Source organism: Asterias amurensis, chromosome 9, assembly GCF_032118995.1.
Source record: "Asterias amurensis chromosome 9, ASM3211899v1".
NCBI lineage: Eukaryota > Metazoa > Echinodermata > Asteroidea > Forcipulatida > Asteriidae > Asterias > Asterias amurensis.
The window spans coordinates 22154512-22176391 of NC_092656.1; the positions used below are offsets into that span (position 1 = coordinate 22154512).

Below are 21880 nucleotides of genomic sequence, written 5' to 3' on the forward strand. Positions count from 1 at the left end.
GTGAGCGTTTTATTCATTTTTATTTTGACATCGATGCAATGCAAAATTTGTAATCGTTTTTTTTTCATTCTCTCGTGACCCAGATGGCAGATCGATCTCAAAATTTCCACAGGTTTGTCGGTTTATGGTTGTGGTGGATTACATAAAGTGCTTACACTGCCAGCAACTGTTTTGTTAGCAAAAACCAATTCTGTAATGTACCTTTAACCAGTTGCGGTAATAGACCTTTATCATATTATCATGCTGCCTCCATATCAGTCATGTTCTCATTTTGAAATTAGGAACCAGACTATAGTTTGTTCTTCCAGCCTCGGTTTGGTAACATTGCTATCAATAGGGGACTTTCGGGACGCTTGGTGGCAGCAGACTTACCAGGTAAAATCCATTGTTCTCGGTAATGTACGCACGCTCAGAACTACGTAAACAATGGAAGTTTACCTGGTAAGTCTGCTGCCACCTAGCGCCTCAAAGTCTCCCATTGGAGAAATTCAAGATGGCTGTGTGATAAAGGTCTATATACACGCATCTCTGTAATAAACTAGTTTTTATATATGTAAGAAATAACAACTTTAGGTTCACTAGCGTTGAGTAAATCTTAACTAATACAAAGCATCTAACATCCTCATCAAGGAATAGTCTTAGATTATGAAATGGCTGGAATTCCAAATTTAGTGACAAAACAATCTGAATAAAAAAAATCTGAATAGAAAACTCTACTGTATAGTTAACAGGTTCACATTTAACTGCATTCTTTTACATTTGGTTATTGTTCAAATTTACAGCTTTAAATTGTCGAAACAGAATTTCAAAGCAACACATTTTGGTTTTACCATTTTCTCCTCCAAATTTTGAAAAACATGCTACACGCTCATTTACCGATTGTGTATTGAATTTTTAGCGTATTTTCTTCTAATTACCCTAATTGTCACTAAGAGTTACAGTCGCACCTATATGAGATTGTTTTGTCTCTCATACTATTTGCAACAATATTGTTCGATTAGCAAACTCTTTAAAATAATAAAAGCACCGCAAACATTTTCACACACTAAACTGAACCATACACGTAAATCATAGTTCATGTACATTACATGTACATGTACATGCATGTGTACATGTACATTGTACATACTGCATCACCCCGTGGTCACTGCAGTACCCAGGGGCACTTCGGCACCGGTCACTTCGGCACCTACACTCGGCACCTTGGAAACTCGGCACCCACAACCTCGGCGCTAGAAAATGGGTTATAGGTGCCGAAAATGCAAGGTGCCGACTTTGCAGGGTGCCGAGATTGTGGGTGCCTACAGTTTGCGAGGTGCCGCACTGTCCTTTTCGAAACCACGGCTTCAGATTCTGCCTATGCCATAGCTTGGCCGACTTTTGATTGGACAATATTGCGCGTGCTGCGATCCAAAAGCCGAGGTTTGAAAAAGGCGCCGAAGTCTTTCTTACAATTCCTGCCGAGTTTTGTCTGCGGCTAGATCATCGCCTGCCCCCTTGTTTAATGGGAAAATAGCATGTACCAACTTATGCGCAAACTGACGTTCAGTCTTTGAGTTCATTTGAACCACTTTAGCGCTTCTAAAGGGTTTGCTAGCAAACGCGTTTGTTTTCTCACTGATTTGTAAGCTGATGATAACTCTGTCGTCAGAATCAGGGGAGAATGTATATTCTTGCATTGTTGCTAAGGTAAAAGCATCGTAAGACGCCCCTTCGTAATCCCCAATAGGATCATTTTTACTCGATCCATCTGCTTCCCAAACACTCCCGTGCAGTATTATCTTAGTGTTCGTTTTACCTAGAGACATGAAGTCTGCTTCTTCCTTGAAATCTATTGAAATACTTTGTTCAACACTATGGTAACATTTGACACTACCTGAGCGACCCATATGCCACACTTCATTACCCTGATTTTCAACTCTGTTTCCAATATCTATTGAGAATGAACCATATGGCTCATACCAATGCTGACATGGGCCATCGTCGTCACACGAAAACATAAAGTTGCCAGAAAGTTGGTAGTCTATTAAAATCGGCGGGTGTTCGATTGCGGTTACGGACATTAGTTGTAAATCAATGGTAAGTTTATCTTCTGGGTCGTGTCCAAATTCCAATTTAGTTAAATTGCTCAGTGAATTTGCTTCGTAAGATTGTCCATCATAATTTCCAATCATATCGTCACCAGTTGGGTCGTCCTCTTTGACTTGCCCATGTAAAGTTATCTTATTATTGGCCTCATCCATAAAGCGTTCACTTTCCTGAAATCTGACCATAAAAGGTTGACGATACAGTCCACCATTTTCGAGCGAGATTTTATTAGCCCCAGACTGCCATATTTTAAAGTTTTGATTAATGTTTCTATTCCCAGCGCTAATAGCTAAGGAACCGTAAGGCTCATATTCAGAACCATGCAAGCCATCACTATCGCATTGGAAACTAAACACACCATTCAGCTGGTACTCGACCAAGTTGGACTCTTGTTCTGTTATCACTTCTATTTCTTTGACTAAGGAAATGGAACGGTCCCCACTGAAACAACATTTACTCAATTCCCGCTGATCGGATGTTTTCCAATCAATTAAATCAAAACCCAAAGCATTTCCCTTAGATATGCAGTCATCGAAGGCAAGTGCAGATTCACCATCTAATTCCCATAGGTTAGAGAAAACAACGTAACTATGTTCATTCTCATTTTTATAATATGCGCTGATTGGAAGTTTCTGACCACTGCTAATTGAAAAGTCATTGATTGAATTATAAACTCTGCTGTAGTCAAATAGTGGAAACGCCGGGCCTTGAATTATGGGCAATTCCAGATCTTTGAGCTTCTCGGGACATTCGATCTGCGTAAGATTTGTCAACAAGTCACATACCTTAAGAGTGCTGGCCTGAGGTAACATATATAACTGACCGAATAGTTCATTTCCTCCTAGGCCGGGATCCGAAATGCTCCACGCATCGTCCACTCTTTTGTAGTTTCCTGGTTTGCTGATGGGATCTTTGATCTCCTCAAGAGTCAAGCCAACCAGATAGATGCCCAATACGTCTTCTAACAGGTGAACAGCATCAGCTGCGGAAACGTCAGGAAACTTCTTGGCCAAGTCGTAGAGGTAGTCGATGACTGCATCCATGTCTGCCGCACCATAAGGAGAAAGCAACTTGTGATACCCCTGTTGTTTGACAAACATTTTAACAAACATCAGTAGTGCATCACCGCCCAAGTCTTTGTTTTTGTTCAATGCTGACATCGAATCCGTTGGTTTACGCACTCGATACGAGGCAGAACCGCTGCAAACAACATCATCTTCTGAGCTGACATCGTCTTCCGTCAAGTCGCACGTTATCTTCACCTTCTTGGCTGGAGGTCCAGTGTATTCAATAGAGAAATACCGCACAGCTGCAAACTGGATGTAGTCAAAGTCACTACCAGTGTCAAAAATCGCCTTCGTCTCACCGCTCGGCAACTCAATACTGATCTTTCCTTTGTACTCCGATCCTTGGAAAATTCCATGTGCCTTTCGAAACAGCTCGCCGATGGACATTGCCTTTATCTTGTCCGTGTCAAAAATATCAAAGATCTGAAATGAGTCCCAGTTGACAAACAGCAGAGCTCCACTGAGCCGGTATCGTTTTGGGCTAGCTGTTTTATTTTCGCTTGGCTTGTTGTCCTCGGCATGAGACAGCGAAATCCACAACAAGCTGAAGACAACGACCAGTCGGAATAACTGCTTGAAACTCATGTTCCTCCCCGCCATGGTTATTAAAAAAACGTGTTTCGTATCTCTTGCGATCCAGGCAACTTCTATAAGTTTATAATCGTGCTGTTTTACTGCACAGCGCAAAAAACGTAAGCATCCAGGGACACCCACTGAGCAATTGGAGCAGCCAGTATAAGATACAGCCAAATATACATCGATAAGACACAGCCAATATATATCGATCACAGATTGCTTTATTATAGGATCACTGTTGAGTCTTGGCTGCTGATAATCCCCCAAAAACCCGATGCTTACAAAGGGGTAAAAAACAAGTCTATTGTGTGTTAAAAGCCCTCAAATTTGCATACTGCTGGCCCGGATAAGACAGGACTTAATCAGTTTATTGCTCCATGGTCAGGTGATGAACCTCTGCACCTTTTTTAAGAGAGGTCAGTCCCCCGGTGTCCTTGGTTACGAGAGAATAATGGAAGAACCCCCCGCCCCCCTTGTCGCAAAACTTGTGTGCTTTCAGATGCTTGAATTCGAGACCTCAGCTGAGGTCCCGAATTCAGTTCAAATATTATTTAAGTGAGTTACTTCTTTCTCAAAAAGTACTTTAGATGGAGTCGTAATATTAGGATCGAGCGACAATGGGAGACTTTGGAACGCCAGGTGGCAGCAGACCTCGAGGTAAATTTGGATTGTTTACGTAAGTTCTGAGTTTAGGCTTAAATCCGAGACCAATGGATTTGACGGTCTGCTGATGCAGTCTGTCTATTCCGTCACCAGAAGTCTCCTATTAATAGGGCCTCTGGCGACTAGGGGTCGATTTGATTTTACAAACTTACTTATACCATAGCGAAAAGACAAATACATGACTATAATCCCGGCCAAAATGCTTGGGTACGGAGCCCCTAAACCCTTAAGGGACATTCTAAAAAAATAGGTAATATGTCTTGCGCACGAGTATGTCGTGCATGCGCACGAGGTAATATGTCGTGCGCACGAGGTGATATGTCGTGCGCACGAGATAATATGTCGTGCGCACGAGATAATTATTTCGTGCGCACGAGATAATTAAAACATTTTGTTTTTGAATGTCCCCTTAGGGGCTCCGTACTTGGGCCACCCATTCCTAATGTTATAAACAGTTCCCTGTCCACTTCCCATTGACAATAAAAAATATTGTCCCCCGCCCCGCCCCCGCCCCCGCTCAATGTTGACAATTACGCAGAATAAGGTTGGCAATTGGAACCAATACTGAAAGGGGGCAGGGGGGGGGGGCACTGAGATATTGCCGTGATTGTAGAGGTTAGTCTTAACTTAGTTCAACGGTCCCATGACTATTTAGAACTCTTTAAAAGAGTTTTATAATAATCATAAGGGTAGTTCTAAGTTAGAACGGGTTGTCCTAACTCGAGAAGACTATGTTTTAACTGTTTGTGAAATCTACTCCACTACTGCACCAACCAGAAGGCTAGATTAGATGGCTGATTATATGTCAGGGTCTGAAGCCCAGGATGTTTTAAATTTAATCAACCTGAGTTTATGAGCTAGACCTGTCTAACAGCGGGAAAGAATTATAGGGTGATTTCAAAGTCTATGTGAATGAGGTGATCTTTTCCCAGTGAATTCGTTACAAAATGTTGACATCATGAATTCGCAAAATGTTTTCTTCTTTTTGCGGCAACATTACATGTTGACCTCGTTTTTCACATACAGTTCAAATGTTCAGTGTGAGAGAGATTCAGTGAAAGAATTGTTTCATTTCGCGCAGTGGTGTGTTTTTGTGTCACCAACCTATAGCAGGCCCGCCCTTTGTTTCCCGCCTACCAAGTGCATGGGGCAATCTAGGGCGCCAGGTGACTGAACAGTGAACACCCCTCTGGAATATAGTGCCTATGTCCAAATGACAAAGTTCTGTCTGGGCCAGCAAATAGTCTGTAATTTATGCAAATTTTAGAGGTTTATTTTTTACTCATACTAGACTTTTGTATGATTGTCAGATGTTATGGACTATCAGCAAACCATGGCTCAGATCCTATATAAAACGCTGCACTCTATTATAATCGTTGCGGTACCTCAATGCAAATCCAATTGCTAAGTGGTTCTCACTGAGAGCACTCGTGTATTACATGTGAAGTGAAACAACACAGTAGTAATTATCAAATTGTTTAAGTTGCCTAGAGAGCAATACATACGCATCAGGTTGTACAACCATGGCGGGGAGGAACATGAGTTTCAAGCAATTATTCCGATTGGTCGTTGTCTTCAGCTTGTTGTGGATTTCGCTGTCTCATGCCGAGGACAACAAGCCAAGCGAAAACGCAGCTAGCCCGAAACGATACCGGCTCAGCGGAGCTTTGCTTTTTGTCAACTGGGACTCATTTCAGATATCTGTTATAACCGCCATCGAAAAGATCAAGAACATGTCCGTCGGCGAGCTGTTTCGAAAGGCACATGGAATATTCCAAGGATCGGAGTTCAAAGGAAAGATCAGTATTGAGTTGCCAAGCGGTGAGACGAAGGCGATTTTTGACAGTGGTGGTGACTTTGACTACATCCAGTTTGCAGCTGTGCGGTATTTCTCCATTGAATACACCGGTCCTCCAGCCAAGAAGGTGAAGATAACATGCGACTTGACAGAAGACGATGTCACTTCAGAAGATGATGTTGTCTGCAGCGGTTCTGCCTCGTATCGTGTGCGTAAACCAACGGATTCGATGTCAGCATTGAACAAAAACAAAGACTTGGGCGGTGATGCACTACTGATGTTTGTTAAAATGTTTGTCAAACAACAAGGGTATCACAAGTTGCATTCTCCTTACGGTGCAGCAGATATAGATGCAGTCATCGACTACCTCTACGACTTGGCCAAGAAGTTTCCTGACGTTTCCGCAGCTGATGCTGTTCACCTGTTAGAAGACGTATTGGGCATCTATCTGGTTGGCTTGACTCTTGAGGAGATCAAAGATCCCATCAGAAAACCAGGAAACTACAAAAGAGTGGACGATGCGTGGAGCATTTCGGATCCCGGCCTAGGAGGAAATGAACTATTCGGTCAGTTATATATGTTACCTCAGGCCAGCACTCTTAAGGTATGTGACTTGTTGACAGATCTTATGCAGATCGAATGTCCCGAGAAGCTCAAAGATCTGGAATTGCCCATAATTCAAGGCCCGGCGTTTCCACTATTTGACTACAGCAGAGTTTATAATTCAATCAATGACTTTTCAATTAGCAGTGGTCAGAAACTTCCAATCAGCGCATATTATAAAAATGAGAATGAACATAGTTACGTTGTTTTCTCTAACCTATGGGAATTAGATGGTAATACTGCACTTGCACTTGATGACTGCATATCTAAGGGAAATGCTTTGGGTTTTGATCTAATTGATTGGAAAACATTCAATCAGAGGGAATTGAGTAAATGTTGCTACAGTGGGGACCGTTCCATTTCCTTAGTCAAAGAAGGAGAAGTAATACAAGAACAAGAGGATAACCTGGTAGAGTACCAGCTGAATGGTGTGTTTAGTTTCCAATGTGATAGTGACGGCTTGCATGGTTCTGAATATGAGCCTTTCGGGTCCTTAGCTATTAGCGCTGGGAATAGAAACATTAATCAAAACTATAAAATATGGCAGTCTGGGGCTAATAAAATCGCGTTCACAAATGGTGGAATGTATCGTCAACCTTTTATGGTCAGATTTCAGGAAAGTGAACGCTTTATGGATGAGGCCAATAATAAGATAACTTTACATGGGCAAGTCAAAGAGGACGACCCAACTGGTGATGATATGATTGGAAATTATGATGGGAAATCTTACGAAGCAAATTCACTGAGCAAGTTTACTAAATTGGAATTTAAACCAGATTCACAAGATAGAGTTACAATTGAATTACAACTAAGTCCCGTAACCGCCATCGAAAAACCAACAGTTTTGAAAGACTACCATCTTTCTGGCAATTTTGAGTTTTCGTGTGACAACGATGGCGTAATGCAGAATTATTACGAGCCATATGGTTCATTCTCAATAGATATTGGAAACAGAGCTGAAAATCGGGACATTGAAGTGTGGCATTGGGTTCGCAATGAACATGAGATTAAATGTTACCATAGTGTTGAACAAAGTATTTCAATAGATTTCAAGGAAGTAGAAGACTTTATGTCTCCAGGAAAAACGGACAATAAGATAGTACTGCACGGGAGTGTTTTGGAATTGGATACAACTAATTCAGATGTTATTGGGGATTACGAAGGGGCGTCTTACAAAGCCGATACCTTAGCAGAGATGCAAGAATTTAAGTTCTCCCCAGATTATCAAGACAGAGTTATCATCAGCCTACAAATCAGTGAGAAAACAATGGCGCTTGCTAGCAAACCCTTACCGGTAAGAAGTACTAAAGTGGTTCAAATGAACTCAAAGACCGAACGTCAGTTTGCGCATAAGGTGGTGCATGCTATTTTCCCATTAAACAAGCCAGGCGATAATCTAGCTGCAGACAAAACTCGGCAGGAATTGTAAGAAAGACTTGGGCCCTTTTCGAATCCACGGCTTCGGCTGTGGATCCGGCTTCAGGCTCCGTTTTCTCGTCTGAAGCCCTGAGCACGTATAGCACAAAGCACGTGCATTTTGTCAAAGCTACCGCGGGGCCAAGCTATATCCTGAGCCGAATATGGAGCAGAAGCCGTGGTTTCGAAAAGGGACTTGGTGCTCGCTGTAATAGGTTTTACATCACCATCACTTTCTTGCGGACAATAAAATAGTTGTGTAAGAGTTGATCACAACATAATCTACATCACTTTGAATGATACGAATTCAGAAAATGAGATAAAAGCTGAATTAAAATGCTTGCAATTTCAGTGGCTTCATCCGCGCATGTGAGTAAATCTTTATGGTGGACTGTAGTCATTGGGTAATCTATAATAAACAGAAATGCAGGACCGATTATATGTTTTCTCATTGGTTGGCGGATGGCATGTGCCCCTATTGCCACATAACGTTATGGTAGTTGGCTTTCTTCTTGTCTCCAAAAGGTATCAGGCTCTGATACTTGGTAACTACATCAATAATATTTTACGCGGTTTAAACGTACGGTACAGTGCAGTACAATGACCATGGAGCGAATAATGTACATGTAGGTTGTACTATGATTTATTACGTGTAGAGAGTTAGTTAATTTTGTGTGTATAAATTTGCTGTTTGTTTAATTGTTTAAACGAGGTTGATATTGTTTACCTTTTTGGGGGCTAATAGTTTAGTCATGGGAGACACAAAGTTTTCATGAAGTTGTGATCGTGACGTTAGGCTATACTGCCTGTTATCCTTTTCAACAAATCGCTTCTCCTTTTATTGACTTTCATAGCGAATGAGCCCTGCCGAATAGAATTATGATTTTGTTGTTATAACAATTACTAGAACAATCTTTTTTTTAACAGTCAAAGAGTGTTTGTTTGAAATCCACATCTATTGTAATTTAAGCACCCAATATTAATACTTGATGAGTGATGGACTCATCACCAGTGAACATTAAGTTGTAAACTCTTACTAAATTTATATTAAAACGACAGATGCATGTATATGTCGCAACTGGTTAAAGATGCTGTGTCAGATTTTTGGCCGATTTGACCCAACAATTTTGATATAAAATTCAATAGGTTTTTTGATGGGGGTCGAGAAAGTTACAAGCTTTCATTCGAGCCATTGCTCGAAAAAGTCTGCCAATTTTTAGTAGCAGTGAAATAAAGTGCTCAAAATTAGTGCTCAATATATCACGTGACCAATTCTTGTGTGTTTTATAAGAAACGTTTTAAATTTTGGTCATGGATCCTGACCATTAAAAGTAAAAGTTAAACTTTTTTTCGTGAGAGCGGGTGATACTCTTTGAAATACCATTCACTCAAAAAAATCTATTTTTTTTTATGTTTTTGGCCAAAAATCTGACATAGCATCTTTAATAAATTTTTTTTTAAATAATAATTATAGGACATAATGCCTTACACATCGTGTGCGTGTGTGTGCACTAATTAGTGATTGCACGTAAAAAAGAAAACTGTACAATGTTGATCAGTGTGAGTGACCTGGGGTGGATTTCACAAAGAGTTAGGACTAGTCTTATCTCGAGTTAGGACAAGTTACTCGTCCTTACTTAGGACTATCCATGCAATTTGTATATCTCCTAGGACTAGTCCTAACTCTTTGTGAAATCGACGGCTGTATGCATACGCTGTAATGCACAGAGTTTGACCTAGTGCGATATATCCTTAAAATTACGCAGCCGAAAAGGTATAGAAGTGCTGCAGCCATGCGCCTTTCGTCGAGCTGTTTGCTTCCAGTTGAGTTCCGGAGAGAGGACCGGGAGCAGAAGTAATCAGCCACAACAATTAAGAATTTGTAAGTCGGCATGCAAGAGCCGCGAAAGCTGAGCATAAGAATTAACAAATCGCCAAATATGAATGCAAGCGCCATAATTCCAGATATATAGAAAAGGCCTGCTTTCCTCTGTTCATTGTGATATGCAGGGAGTCACTCAGATCGAGCAGTTAATACGGATAGAGTCATTCCAGTTCAAAATTTATAGAGAGTGAGAATTTTCATCGAATAAAAAAAAATGACATGGAGTTAAGATTGAAATACATGCTGGTTTCCTCGTCCAAAGTTTATTACGGTGTTGGTTTGACCCTCATCATTGTCTGAACCATTTAAAGTCAGGTTAACTTTGGTGTCACCCATCACATACACCATACGGTAGTCAGTACTTTTCCAAGCTCTGTTGAAACAAGTCACAGGCTCTATTCCTCGGGTGGAATTCAAACCCACGACCTTTGCAATTCTAGAGCAGTGTCTTACAAGCTATGACCACCGAGATTGCCCGGTAGCTAGAGAGGCGTGCTAACACACATCGGTGTACATGGGTAAAACCAAAATTAATATTGTTTAACCCCGACGCAAATTTCCATCTATTAAATTTGTGAAGTTGGTTAGGTATGTAGGATTTTGGTTAGGTATGTCCAATCATTGATAAGTCTATTGATAATATTAGGCTTGCATCCCCTAAGATCGGAGCCACACTGATGAACCCGACCCTCCACCCCTTCCCCTACCTGCGGCACACAGTGGTTGCTACGGTGCCCCTTTCCCCCTCACCCCCCACCCCACCGCCCCTCCTGTGAATCTCAAGCAGTAAAATTCAAATATCATTAGGAGGTTTAAAAACACGCTCACGTGAAGCGCTCTCCACCAACAGGAATAGCGAAATTGTCCGAGGTATTTATGAATACTATATTGTATTCCGAATCTGCATACAAAGCAAAACGCCGAGTTAAGTGTGGTAAAGGCCAAATAAACATTTCAATGACCTGCACTACTTAATTTTCCTGATTTTATTTTTAAATACATTTATGCAAAGCCATATAATGAGTCATGATTTTAAAGGCAACTTTTGCGAGCAAATCAGTAAATCAAATGCAGTCGCTATCTGGAATTGTTTCTAAGGTCCAATACATAATCTGATAGCGGCCTGTCTGGAGTACTGATAGTGCCACTAAGAAAAAGGGTCCATTATTTACCGAGTACCGGGGACGGGTTAGAAACAGCTGGATGTAACTAGGTGGGTTCAAACCAGTTTGAATTCCTGGATGCATTGTGTCTGTTTTTTACAGTTCAACAAATTTGTTTGTGGCATCCAGAGCTATGAATTCCAGACCATATTGTGTTGTGTATCAACCTTTGATCAATATTATGAGGTGTTCGTTCAATTTTCACAAACACTTCTGTGATTTTGTTCTGATTAAGTGTTCATGTATAGTGGACACGAATGCATCTTGATTTGGTTCTGTTTTTTTCTCCTCTGTGTCCCCCTTCCGCTAAACTCTTCTATGCAGCACAACTTAAGATTGGAATTTAATCATGACTCTTGAAAACATCAGACAATTTGAACATCAACATCAAGACGACACAAACTTGATGACGTCATGATGTTGTCATCAGGTATTGAGTAAAATTGTTTTAAAGTTGAAAAAGAGTTCAAGACTGAGGCAATATTATTTTGAAAAATTAACAACAAATTCGTTTAACATTAATACTTCCGGGTCGTGCTTGCGTTTGTTGTTTTCCTTCAAAAGTTTCAGTGCCATGCAAAGAATTCTTCCCGAGATTTGAAATTACATAACAAATTGTAAACCAAACAAGATTAGCTAGTCTACCATTTTCTATGAAAGATACTTGCAACCCTGAAGACTAATGGCAAACATTCAAGACCTTAAACAAGCTCTTCTCAGAAAACCAGGCATGTTTGAATACTAGGGTCCCGTTGACTTGTGTAATCATCACTTATCGATTATGGCAAAATCCTCTAATCAATATGCCACCACAAACACACGCATTGTAACCGTCGTCTCCAGCATATCCCCAAAACCCCCTGGAATCAAAAACAAATAAAACACTCTTTCTTTTTCGATCAATAAATCCAATGAAGATACCGGGAATCATTAATGCCGAGTTGTAGGATAGACTCATGCTATTTTGGGACAACCAGTAGCTAAGCATAACAATATTATGCTTACTAGAAAAGGGTTACCGGCCAAACTACCATAATGTGTGTACAATTTTGACTGGTATCCTGCTCATCTTTTCTAAGCAGAAAACTGTTGAAAAAATGTTTCTGCTTAACTGAAATTGGGCCCTGGCAATTTCACTTCATCTTTAAGGTTACTTGAGGTTAAGAAGTGAGTAGCTGAGATAATCCCATCATAGCTTAAGCCGTTTAAACTATTCCTCACCAAACACATTAAATGCAACAATAAAGGGTTGATATGACTCTTTGCACGCTTTGAGGAGATAAAAGCCTGTCTGAAGTGCTCATGGGGCCATCTTTAGGGTCTATTGTTAACCTAGTACTGGGTTAACTAGGGGGGTTCATCGTCCTGTGTGTGCATTGTGTCCGTTTTTTTAAAGGTTTAACAACAAATAATGTTTGTGACATCCACAGCGATGCATTCAAGACCAAGTTCTGTATGTCGTCCCTGGATCAATTTAACTTTTGAAATGATCTGACATCTTTGTAATTAAAGGAGGCCAATTGGATTACATAAAACCTTTGCATAATTGGAACATTTTGTTTGAAGCCACTGGACATACACCTTCTATAACTGCCCGATTATAATTGATATGACTGATGATGAATTCCATCTAGATAATAGAACACAAAACAGATTGATACACATGGATAAGAGGCGAGTCTTGAAAAAAAAAAACCTTTTACGAAGTTTTAAAAACAAACATATTCCGAAGATTGTTTCAAATCATTCCAGCTCACCAACATGCTTGTTAGACCCAGAAAGGGTAAACGATGTTATTGCTTTGTGAAATCGGCCCCTGACCTGTGGTAGTTAAAGGGTGCGTTCGTTTAGCTTCCCCGTGTCGACCCCGGTGTGTGGCGGTTTTCTTTTTTAGGACGAACGTGGGTTATTATCTGCACACGTTTGTCCTGGGGAAAAAAAGCCACTCACCGGGGTCGACCTGGGGAAGCTAAACGAACGCACCCAATGTTTGCTGGCAACAAAGTCGAATTTTGGCACTCTAAAGGGTCGCTTGCGTTCGTGCAACACGCTGTGTTGATATTCCACAAAAAGACATAGTAAATCTGCTTGCGCTTGACTGCATCATATCGCCACCAGTGACCTATTTCCTTTAGGCTTGTCAGCACCGTTACAGAGTATAGACCATTGAGAAAGGTTAGACCATGGTTAGACATATTTACCAACACTCTTCAGTTGGCATACACTGTGCAGACGACAACTCATCCACTGTCACTGGCGAATAAACGTTCGGTAAGTTCTGATCGCATATCCCATTAGTTCATGACCATGACCTATCTGCACATGGCGATGCAGACATGGTAAATTAGAGCAGGAAAATTATCTGACTGTTCAGTACATGAGCAGACGATCAACTTATACCAAGTTTCCACTGTATTGGCGTATAAAGTACGTTTGGTAAGTTGTAGTCTTACAACCCTTCATTTCAAAACCCATGCACATGGCGTTGTCGACATGGTAAATTAGGGCGGGAAAGTTATCTCACCCTGTTCACTATGAGCAGACGACAACTCTAGTTTCCACACTGTATTGCCGTATAAAAGGTCGGAAAGACGTGAACGTATCATTGTCATAACCCAACATTTCATGACCTATATAGCTGCACGATGCCGACATGGTAAATTAAGGCGGGAAAATGATCTCTTAGCATGCTCATAGTGACACATTTAAAACGGCAAAAACGTTCAGGTCACAGATGGCACGTGGGCAGCACTAATTCTGTGAAGGGAGACCCAAAAGACTGTAATCATAGTTTGTAAATGTATTTGTCTTAGCCATGTTAGCATGCATTTGTACACATGAAAACTTTCTGCATTTTGGTATGGTGTTTTCTAATTACATGTACAGTCCTTCATCATGTCTATCGCATCAGTCATAGCATCAGTTGTAGCAACGCAAGTATTCGGTGGAGTCTGGTTCACCCTTCTTTCAGAGCCATGGATGCGAGGTCTTGGCAAGAAACACAAGGATTTCAAGAACATGGGACATACTTCATTAGTATTGTCAGGGATTGCAATGTTTGCCTTATCAGTCTTTATGTCCAACACACTGAGGTATATGCATTTTGATCTAAATTAAAGGTTAAAATCTTTGAGTCCCACACAGGTTTCTAAAATGTAAAATTTTGATGATTAGGCCTCTACATGGGTTTTGATCCACTAATTTCTGCTAAGAAAACAAATTGCTGAGCAGGATTGTTTGCTTATAAGCAGCTCCTTGAAGCTTGGCCAAGGTGTTGAGTAGGGGTAGAGTCTCCATATTCTTCGAAATAGCTCTACCCTAAAAAAAAATTTGAAAAAAAAGGTGTTAACTTGTTCTGTTTTCCCTCCAGACCCTTCTTTGGAGTGCAAACTGTGGAGGAGGCTATCCACTTTGCCCTACGTGTTTCTGTGGCTGGTGCCCTTCTGCAGATCCCTCATAATACATATGAGGGTAAAGGCTGGTCCACATATCTTGTCAACATAGGATATGACACCATATGTCTCCTCATCACCTGTGTCTTAACTGTGGTGATGTAGATGTACACTCTTATTACAACTCCGGGGTCAGAATAGACTTGTGGACAATTCGTTATGCCGAGTTGTGGCCGTGTCGTAATCGGGTTCAAGTTTCCATGATCGAGTACTGCTCTCGCGAGATAACTGCTCTTGCGTGAACTGCTGGTTGCCGACTTCTACATGGGACTGTAGTCGTGATCGTGAGAGCATGCAATAGTCTCGCGGGGCCAGCAGTCTTGCAAGAATACCTCGGGAATCACGGGAAGATTCGGAATAGAGTCGTAGCGCTATCACCGCGACAAACAATTAATGAATTCTCCACAAAATTGACCTGAAGTCCTGGTCCCAGGAGGGGGTCTGACCCATTCTGGGTCAGGTTGATCCAGAAACTTAATTTCTTAGATTCAAACTATGGTTGCATCTTTTAAAAACAAGTAGTTACTAGAAATCATACCCAGTTTTTTTAGGCACAATATTATTTAAAACAACATACCAGTAATTTAATAGTACCTATTTGCTTTGTGTAGAAAAGCTTCCAACTCATAAATATAGTAAAAGAATTTGTTTATATACATGAAATATTTCAAACATAATATTATCCATAGCTAGTATTGTATTTTTCAATTAAAAATGAAAACGTTTATCTAATGTTTGCGAACACTTAGTTGACAAGTAAGTCTTATACTGGGAATCACATACTTCTTGATCAAAATTTATCCCTACAAGTCTTTATCCAACAAATATCATGCTTACTCATTGTAAAAATAGTACTCCTAGTGTTTTTAAACTATAGCTAAAAGTTTATCTTTCTGAAATACTTTTTGTATATTTGGTTTGCGGTAACACCATGTGTACATCTATTTTGCTATAAGGTTGATTTTGTTCTTTGTAAACAGGGTAGATTTTGGAATTTGGGAGAATAAACAAACAAAAAAGCAAGACCTAGTTCCCAAAGAACAAAATATACGCAGAGTATGGTGTTAACTCAAAACGAAAATACGTTGATACCCCACCATGCAATGCCTCAAAAACTATATACACGTAGAGAAAAATGATTTTTTGTAGTTTTATATTTTTAGTATTAAACCATTGTGAAAGTCTGTTAAAACAATGGGGTTGTTGAACATTTTAAAATAAAATTTACCCCCAAAAACAACAGGTTTAAAAAAATTCCATCTCCCTTCCATTTTGTTTCCTCCCCTTTTGGCTCCCTCTCCTATATTTTATTTATTTATTGGTTCTGGTTTTGATGACAAGGGTTTTCAGAAAAGTTAAAATCCAAATCACTATACTAGCCAAGAACTCCATGGAGAGACGACAAAGAAGTTTCAGTCGTGCAGGAGGAAAACCCCAGAAAGAATACCCAGGGAAAACCCACACCATCAGGCAGGGATGGAAAACCCAATCATATGGGGACCCAAGTTGGGTTCGAAACAGGAGCCCAAAGGCGGAAGGTGCCTGAGAAAAAATACCACTTCGCCAACCTGACAGCCCCAATTAATGGCCAATAGTTGTGCGCTGTATGACACCAGTGCATGTTTCCTTAGTTTGTCTGCAGCACTCTATGCAAGTGGTTTATTGTGTTCACTTAAGCATAAGGGCACGTGCCATTATCTAGTGGAGTCTTAAGTGAACAGGTAAATCTGTAGACCCCTTGCATATGATGTTGTTGCATGCCCCAAAACAGTCCCCTTACTGAGGCAAATGAAGATCTTTCATTGGCAGAGAGTCATGCGCAGCGCGTACAAGCACGCACGTTTCCATTGTTTGATAACAAAGATGGTGTCATTGCAAAGGTCTTAACCTAGACCTAGGCAAGTGGTCTACTGTCTATTATCTAACATATTTCCACTTGAGTATATTTAAGGGCGAGTGCCATATAATATGAGACCTGATCTGAACTATTGCAAGTCTTGGGTGAACAGGTAGACCTATAGACGACCCCTTGCGAATTATATGTCCCATGCCCAAAACAGTCCCCTTACTTAGGTCAATGACATCACAGATCTATTCAACTACTTGTCAAAGCCTATACAGCAGATGGTGGTTGTGCAAGGGTCTAAACCTATGCACACAAAAGGTAACCCAGTATCGTCAGTCCCACACTGGGTTGAATCCACTTTTTGGCGGCGGCTTGACTGGTGTATTTTGACCGATGGCACGCTGTCCACGTGGAATATTACCCTGGCCCTCAACCAGAGCTTTATAGATGCCCGGGTCACTGTCCACCCCGGTCAGCGCCATGTTGCGTAGGTCTGGCATCTCGGCAAAGGGAAGATAGTCCTCACCTACAATAACAAAGAGTGATTGAACAAATTAAAAACGTTGATAAGCAAACAAGCACTACATCCACAGAGCAAAATAAGCATAGCAAATTATCAAAAATTAAATTTGAGTTTAGGGGTGTAACCTGCAGAAAATATCACTTACACATAAAGAAACTTTTGCTAAGCACAGAAAAGTATTGCTTTATAAACAGGTTACCAGCCAAAATTACATTAACTTACAAAATTACATTGTTGTGACTGATGCCCCACTCAATTTTTTCTAAGCAAATAAACTCGCCTTTCAAATTTCAAGCGGTGTTTTCTGCTTAACAGCTTTATGAAATACGGCCCAGACGGGTCCCTCTTTGATCCTCTATGCCCCCCCTCCCACCCTACACTTACCATAAGGGATTTTTTTGTCGTGTCGTTCAGATTCAGTCTCAAACACTGTTTCGTGATCTTCCCAATGTCGGTCACAAGCTGCACACAAGAAATTGGAATTGAAGACTCCGCACCCACAACCTATGGAGTAATCAGTAACAATCAATCAGCTTCAAAACCAGGGATTGATTTCAGCAAGCACCAGGATTCATCTTAGGATGAGTATTTCAGAGTCAATACTTCCAGAGTGATTTGTATAATGAGTTTATGACATTCAAGTTTGCTAACCAATAAAAAGTGATAAAAGATCAATCTCAGCGTGATGTGTCCGAGCGGTTAAGAGCACCGGACTCAAGCTCTTGTTATTCTGATCAGCAGAGTTTAGGTTCGATTCCTGGTTGTGGCACTCATGTCCTGCAAGACACTTTTCAAAATTGATTTGTCCTTCGGTTGGGACATTAAGCTGTAGATCCTGTGTACTAATTGTTAGTGCAAAATAACCAAGAACACTAATCGTAGAAGAATAGGGGTTAACCCTGGTGTAAATTTGTGGCTCATGTACCAAGCAACCTTGTTTACAGGTTTGCTCAGGCTTGCGAGCTACAGAGACTAAAGTTCACTTATGAGGCATCTTTGATGAAATATATAATAATAATAACTTACTTCGCATTCTACACCTCCTCATGCCAGTGCAGACATGCTCCTCGTGGGTGTGTTTACAGCGACACTTTGCTCTCCATGTCGTAGGATCAAAGTCTCTGCGTCTTTGAAACCAGAACTCTCCAATGTCTTCAGGCCTACCAGGGATAAATGCAAAGGCTTTGCAAGGACACTGCCTGCATGGTACTCGAACACTACGGCCTGCAAACAATCAATGCATGAAACTTCAGGGGCTTAAATTCACAGATATACAGGGGCTAAACTTCACAGATATGTTTCTGGTCAGCAGAGTGTGGGTTCAAGTCGTATTCATGACACCTGTGTCCTTAAAGACATTGGACACTATTGTTAATTGTCTAATACAAGTCTTCTCACTCAATTTAACATATGCATAAAAAAAACCAAACCTGTGAAAATTTGAGCTCAATCGGTCGTCGAAGTTGCAAGATAATAATGAAAGAAAAAACACCCTTGTCACAAGAAGTTGTGTGCTTTCAGATGCTTGATTTTGAGACCTCAAATTCTAAATCTGAGGTCTCGAAATCAAATTCAATGAAAATTACTTCACTCTCGAAAAATATGTTACTTCACAGGGAGCCGTTTCTCATAATGTTTTATACTATCAATAGCTTCCCATTTCTTGTTACCAGGTAAGTTTTTATGCTAATAATAATTAATAATTGTTTTGAGAAAATACCAATAGTGTCCACTGCCTGCAAGACACTTAACAATGATGATTCGTCCTTCAGATGGGATGTAAAGCCGTTGGTCCTGTGTGTTGTGCAGCACAAGTAAAAGAACCCAGTTCACTTTTCATAAAGAGAAGGGGGTTTGCCCAAGGGGGTTTGATTGGCTGCATATTGCGCCAAAGTACATTACATGGTGCTATGTAAAAGGAGAAGGTCTCATAACTCAAAGTTACATACTGAGTGTTGAAGCACCTTCAGCGTCACTGAGTGAATATGCACGCTGTTTAAGAAGCCACTATTATAATCACCATTATAAGGAGCATGCTCCTTCAGAAGATGTCCACAGAAGCATCTGGACTCTCTGCCTACTCTGATACAGTCCCAAGTGAACTCCGGACAACGCCAGCCGATATAGACACCTTAGAATCACACACAAGGAATAGATGTGTTATTTTGATAGAAACTTATATTGATAAAAATAATAATAATCAGTTCTTGTATATTCAATTCAATTCAATCAAAAATGGTTTATTAAAACATGTATCACAGTTAAAAACTGAATTTAAACTCAATTTAAATCTAAACTTAAACCCCATCATTGAACCCAGTATGAACTGGGCTCAACTCTTACCAGATTGTATTGCATCAGTTGCTGCTTCAGTTTCAGGGTGGAATAGTTTCTGCAGACGAGGACCAAATTCCTCCCTGTTCATGGCACGTGCTACCGAAATGAGTTCAGCCTTCTCCGCAGGAATCACTGGCTTCATGGAGTAACCTGTAAATATAACAATAAGTTATTTATTTATTTTGATGTATAAACACAAACTTGGTCAGTAGCGGTGTTGTAGCCATGGTGGACAGTGCTGGGCAGATCCGCCCAGAACTCACAATTTTTGCCCAGCACTCTGAGAAAAAAACATTGTGCTGCCTAGACCAGAAAAAAATACTTTATTTCACAGGGGGCAATACATCACAGAAAAAGAATGGTTCTAGTATGAACCTCATAAGTAGAGTGTTGGTTTAAATCCCAGTCGTGACACCTGTGTCCTTTTAAAAGCAAGACACTTAACCATGATGCTTCGTCCTTCAGATGGGATGTAAAGCCGTTGGTCCCGTGTGTTGTGTATTGCACGTAAAAGAACCAAGTGCACTTATCTAAAAGAGGGGTTTGCCCTGGTGTTCCTGGTTTGATTGGCAGCATATTGTGCCAAAGCACTTTGTAAACCACAGTGGTGCTATGTGTATGTAAAAAGAGTAGGTCTCATATTTCAAACGCAGTCCCACATACCTTGCAGACAAATATTAAATGTTGAGCTTCACTGAGTGACGGATATGAGCGCTATATAAGAAGCCACTATAATAATAAGTTATAAAGCTATAACTTAGCTATAAGTTTGTTTAAAGCTTTTAGACAAAAGTTTTCGATTTTTTTTATCAGATACAGACTCAACTTACCCTCTGGATGCAATAAACCATTGTGTTTTTTCATCACAAGTCTCTTGTCAGGGTTTTTCAGTGCCTCCAGGGGACGTGATGCCTGGCGAGTGCCTCGAGGAACTAAAGCCTTGGTCCCAACTCGAGCAGCTGACTTGGGTTGTACTCTGGCCGACTGTGAAGGCAGAGTTTCCGTCGGCGCCAACCCTGGACGAGGCTTGGCTCTGCTACCCGAACCCGAAGTCCTTGGACGTGATGAACCAATAGGGGTTTCGTCTGTAGCTTGAGGTACTTTAGTTCTCGTTGATTTTGGTCTTGTTGAACTCATTTTGACTGGTGAATTTGAGACCAAGACTGACCTTTTTGAGAATTAAAAACAAGGGGGATTACTAGGATTTTAAAATAAGTTTCTGATTTTTTTTAAATATCTGTATTAAAACTATCAAGCTTTACTAGACCCAGAAACTGGGGCACTGTACTCCTTTTCTATTGAAATTTCAATAATAAAAATTTGTGAAAAAAAGGAGTACAGCGCCCTAGCTACTACCACTACTTGGTCTACATGATGCTTGCTGAATTACTACCAACTTTAGTTCTACTTCTAGAACCTGTTTGTAATTTTTTATCAGTTTTTCTTTTTTGCAGAAACTGCCGAGTCCTATTCTTCAAAAAGTAATACCATAATACTAAAAAAATACCAAGGTGGTCAGCATATATGGGCATGGTCAGGGGCCGTCACTGTCACGGACGTAGGGTAGGGGTGCCAGTCACTAGTGTCAGACTGTCTTTCAGTGATTTTTCACATTGTGTTCAATGGAAAGAATTCACCAACAACAGACCAATGCAATCATCATCATCATCATCTTCCTATACTGTGCAGAAACCTCCTCTGGAGTATCCTCGCACGTTGGGTGAGGTGCAAAGTAGCACAGCAGGTGCAGAACCTCAACTTAATCAAATCAACAAAATTACAAAGGCATAAATAAAAAGATTACGCATAGTCAGTCATAGGCCTACACATTGTTTTATTGTATTTATTACTCAACTGGTTTATTGTAAAAACATCTGCTTGTCGCAGTCCAGAGACTGAATTAAAATACAGATTATGCCAGCGTACAAGCGAAATTAGCCATAATAAAATTGGACCAATCTACTTCAAATCCTTAGGAATCGAATTGGCTAGATTTGTAATAATTAGAAATATTACCAAGAAAGAAGCACAAACACTCAGCTTGTCACATCACCCGGGCGCCGCCATCTTGTATCATATGACGCTTGTTGTTGTTGTTAGGTCTGTTCCATTGTAAAATGGGGGTGTACGAATATTTAGAGTAATTTTGTCACGCCTTTTAAAGAGCACACGAATAACTTTCCGTCATAATTTACTAGAAAGTAATGAATTTGTACAATAATCTATTTCGATAAAGAATCCTTCTTGTTTTAAGCCACAAAGACGATACGAATAAGTAAACTACAAATGGATCTCTCCATTTACATGTAACTAGTTCAGTTGGTTCAGTTGGCACTGCCACCCGGAAGTGTGTCGGCCTCGATCGGTGTTGGGCCGGGGGTACGTAGGGGTAGGGGCAGGGGGCGTGGCCAAACACAAAACAAAAAAGGCACCATAAAAAAATATCTTTTTACAAATCGCATC

At 40.5% G+C, this 21880-nt stretch overlaps 2 protein-coding genes across 4 annotated transcripts; one reads left to right on the top strand and one right to left on the bottom strand.

The window, feature by feature from the left end:
* The first annotated feature begins 13224 nt into the window (after window positions 1–13224).
* Window positions 13225–14822, top strand: LOC139941782 (uncharacterized). 2 transcript variants are annotated; one of them, XM_071938402.1, is made up of 3 exons: window positions 13225–13530; window positions 14146–14351; window positions 14630–14822. In XM_071938402.1, exons 2-3 carry the CDS (start codon window positions 14155–14157, stop codon window positions 14814–14816), a joined length of 384 nt encoding a protein of 127 aa, XP_071794503.1. In that variant the 5' UTR covers window positions 13225–13530; window positions 14146–14154; the 3' UTR covers window positions 14817–14822. The 2 variants fall into 2 exon arrangements, with proteins under 2 accessions (XP_071794503.1, XP_071794504.1); XM_071938403.1 differs by lacking the exon at window positions 13225–13530 and adding an exon at window positions 13545–13695.
* A 2067-nt stretch (window positions 14823–16889) lies between these two features.
* Window positions 16890–21508, bottom strand: LOC139941781 (protein FAM221B-like). Of its 2 annotated transcripts, XM_071938401.1 has the most exons (8): window positions 21434–21471; window positions 20925–21175; window positions 20248–20585; window positions 19424–19567; window positions 19101–19211; window positions 18107–18304; window positions 17465–17584; window positions 16890–17083 (listed from the first exon to the last, which is right to left on the bottom strand). In XM_071938401.1, exons 3-8 carry the CDS (start codon window positions 20552–20554, stop codon window positions 16890–16892), a joined length of 1074 nt encoding a protein of 357 aa, XP_071794502.1. In that variant the 5' UTR covers window positions 20555–20585; window positions 20925–21175; window positions 21434–21471. The 2 variants fall into 2 exon arrangements, with proteins under 2 accessions (XP_071794502.1, XP_071794501.1); XM_071938400.1 differs by lacking the exon at window positions 20925–21175 and having other exon boundaries at window positions 21434–21508.
* Window positions 21509–21880: the final 372 nt, after the last annotated feature.

Coding starts and splice junctions, on each gene's coding strand:
- LOC139941782 (XM_071938402.1), top strand. CDS start 14,155: ATGTCTATCGCATCAGTCATAGCATCAGTTGTAGCAACGCAAGTATTC. Junction 14,352..14,629: donor TTTATGTCCAACACACTGAG/GTATATGCATTT, acceptor TTTTCCCTCCAG/ACCCTTCTTTGGAGTGCAAA.
- LOC139941781 (XM_071938400.1), bottom strand. CDS start 20,554: ATGAGTTCAACAAGACCAAAATCAACGAGAACTAAAGTACCTCAAGCT. Junction 19,568..20,247: donor TGGTTTATTGCATCCAGAGG/GTAAGTTGAGTC, acceptor TTATATTTACAG/GTTACTCCATGAAGCCAGTG. Junction 17,585..18,106: donor GAGGAGGTGTAGAATGCGAA/GTAAGTTATTAT, acceptor ATTACTCCATAG/GTTGTGGGTGCGGAGTCTTC.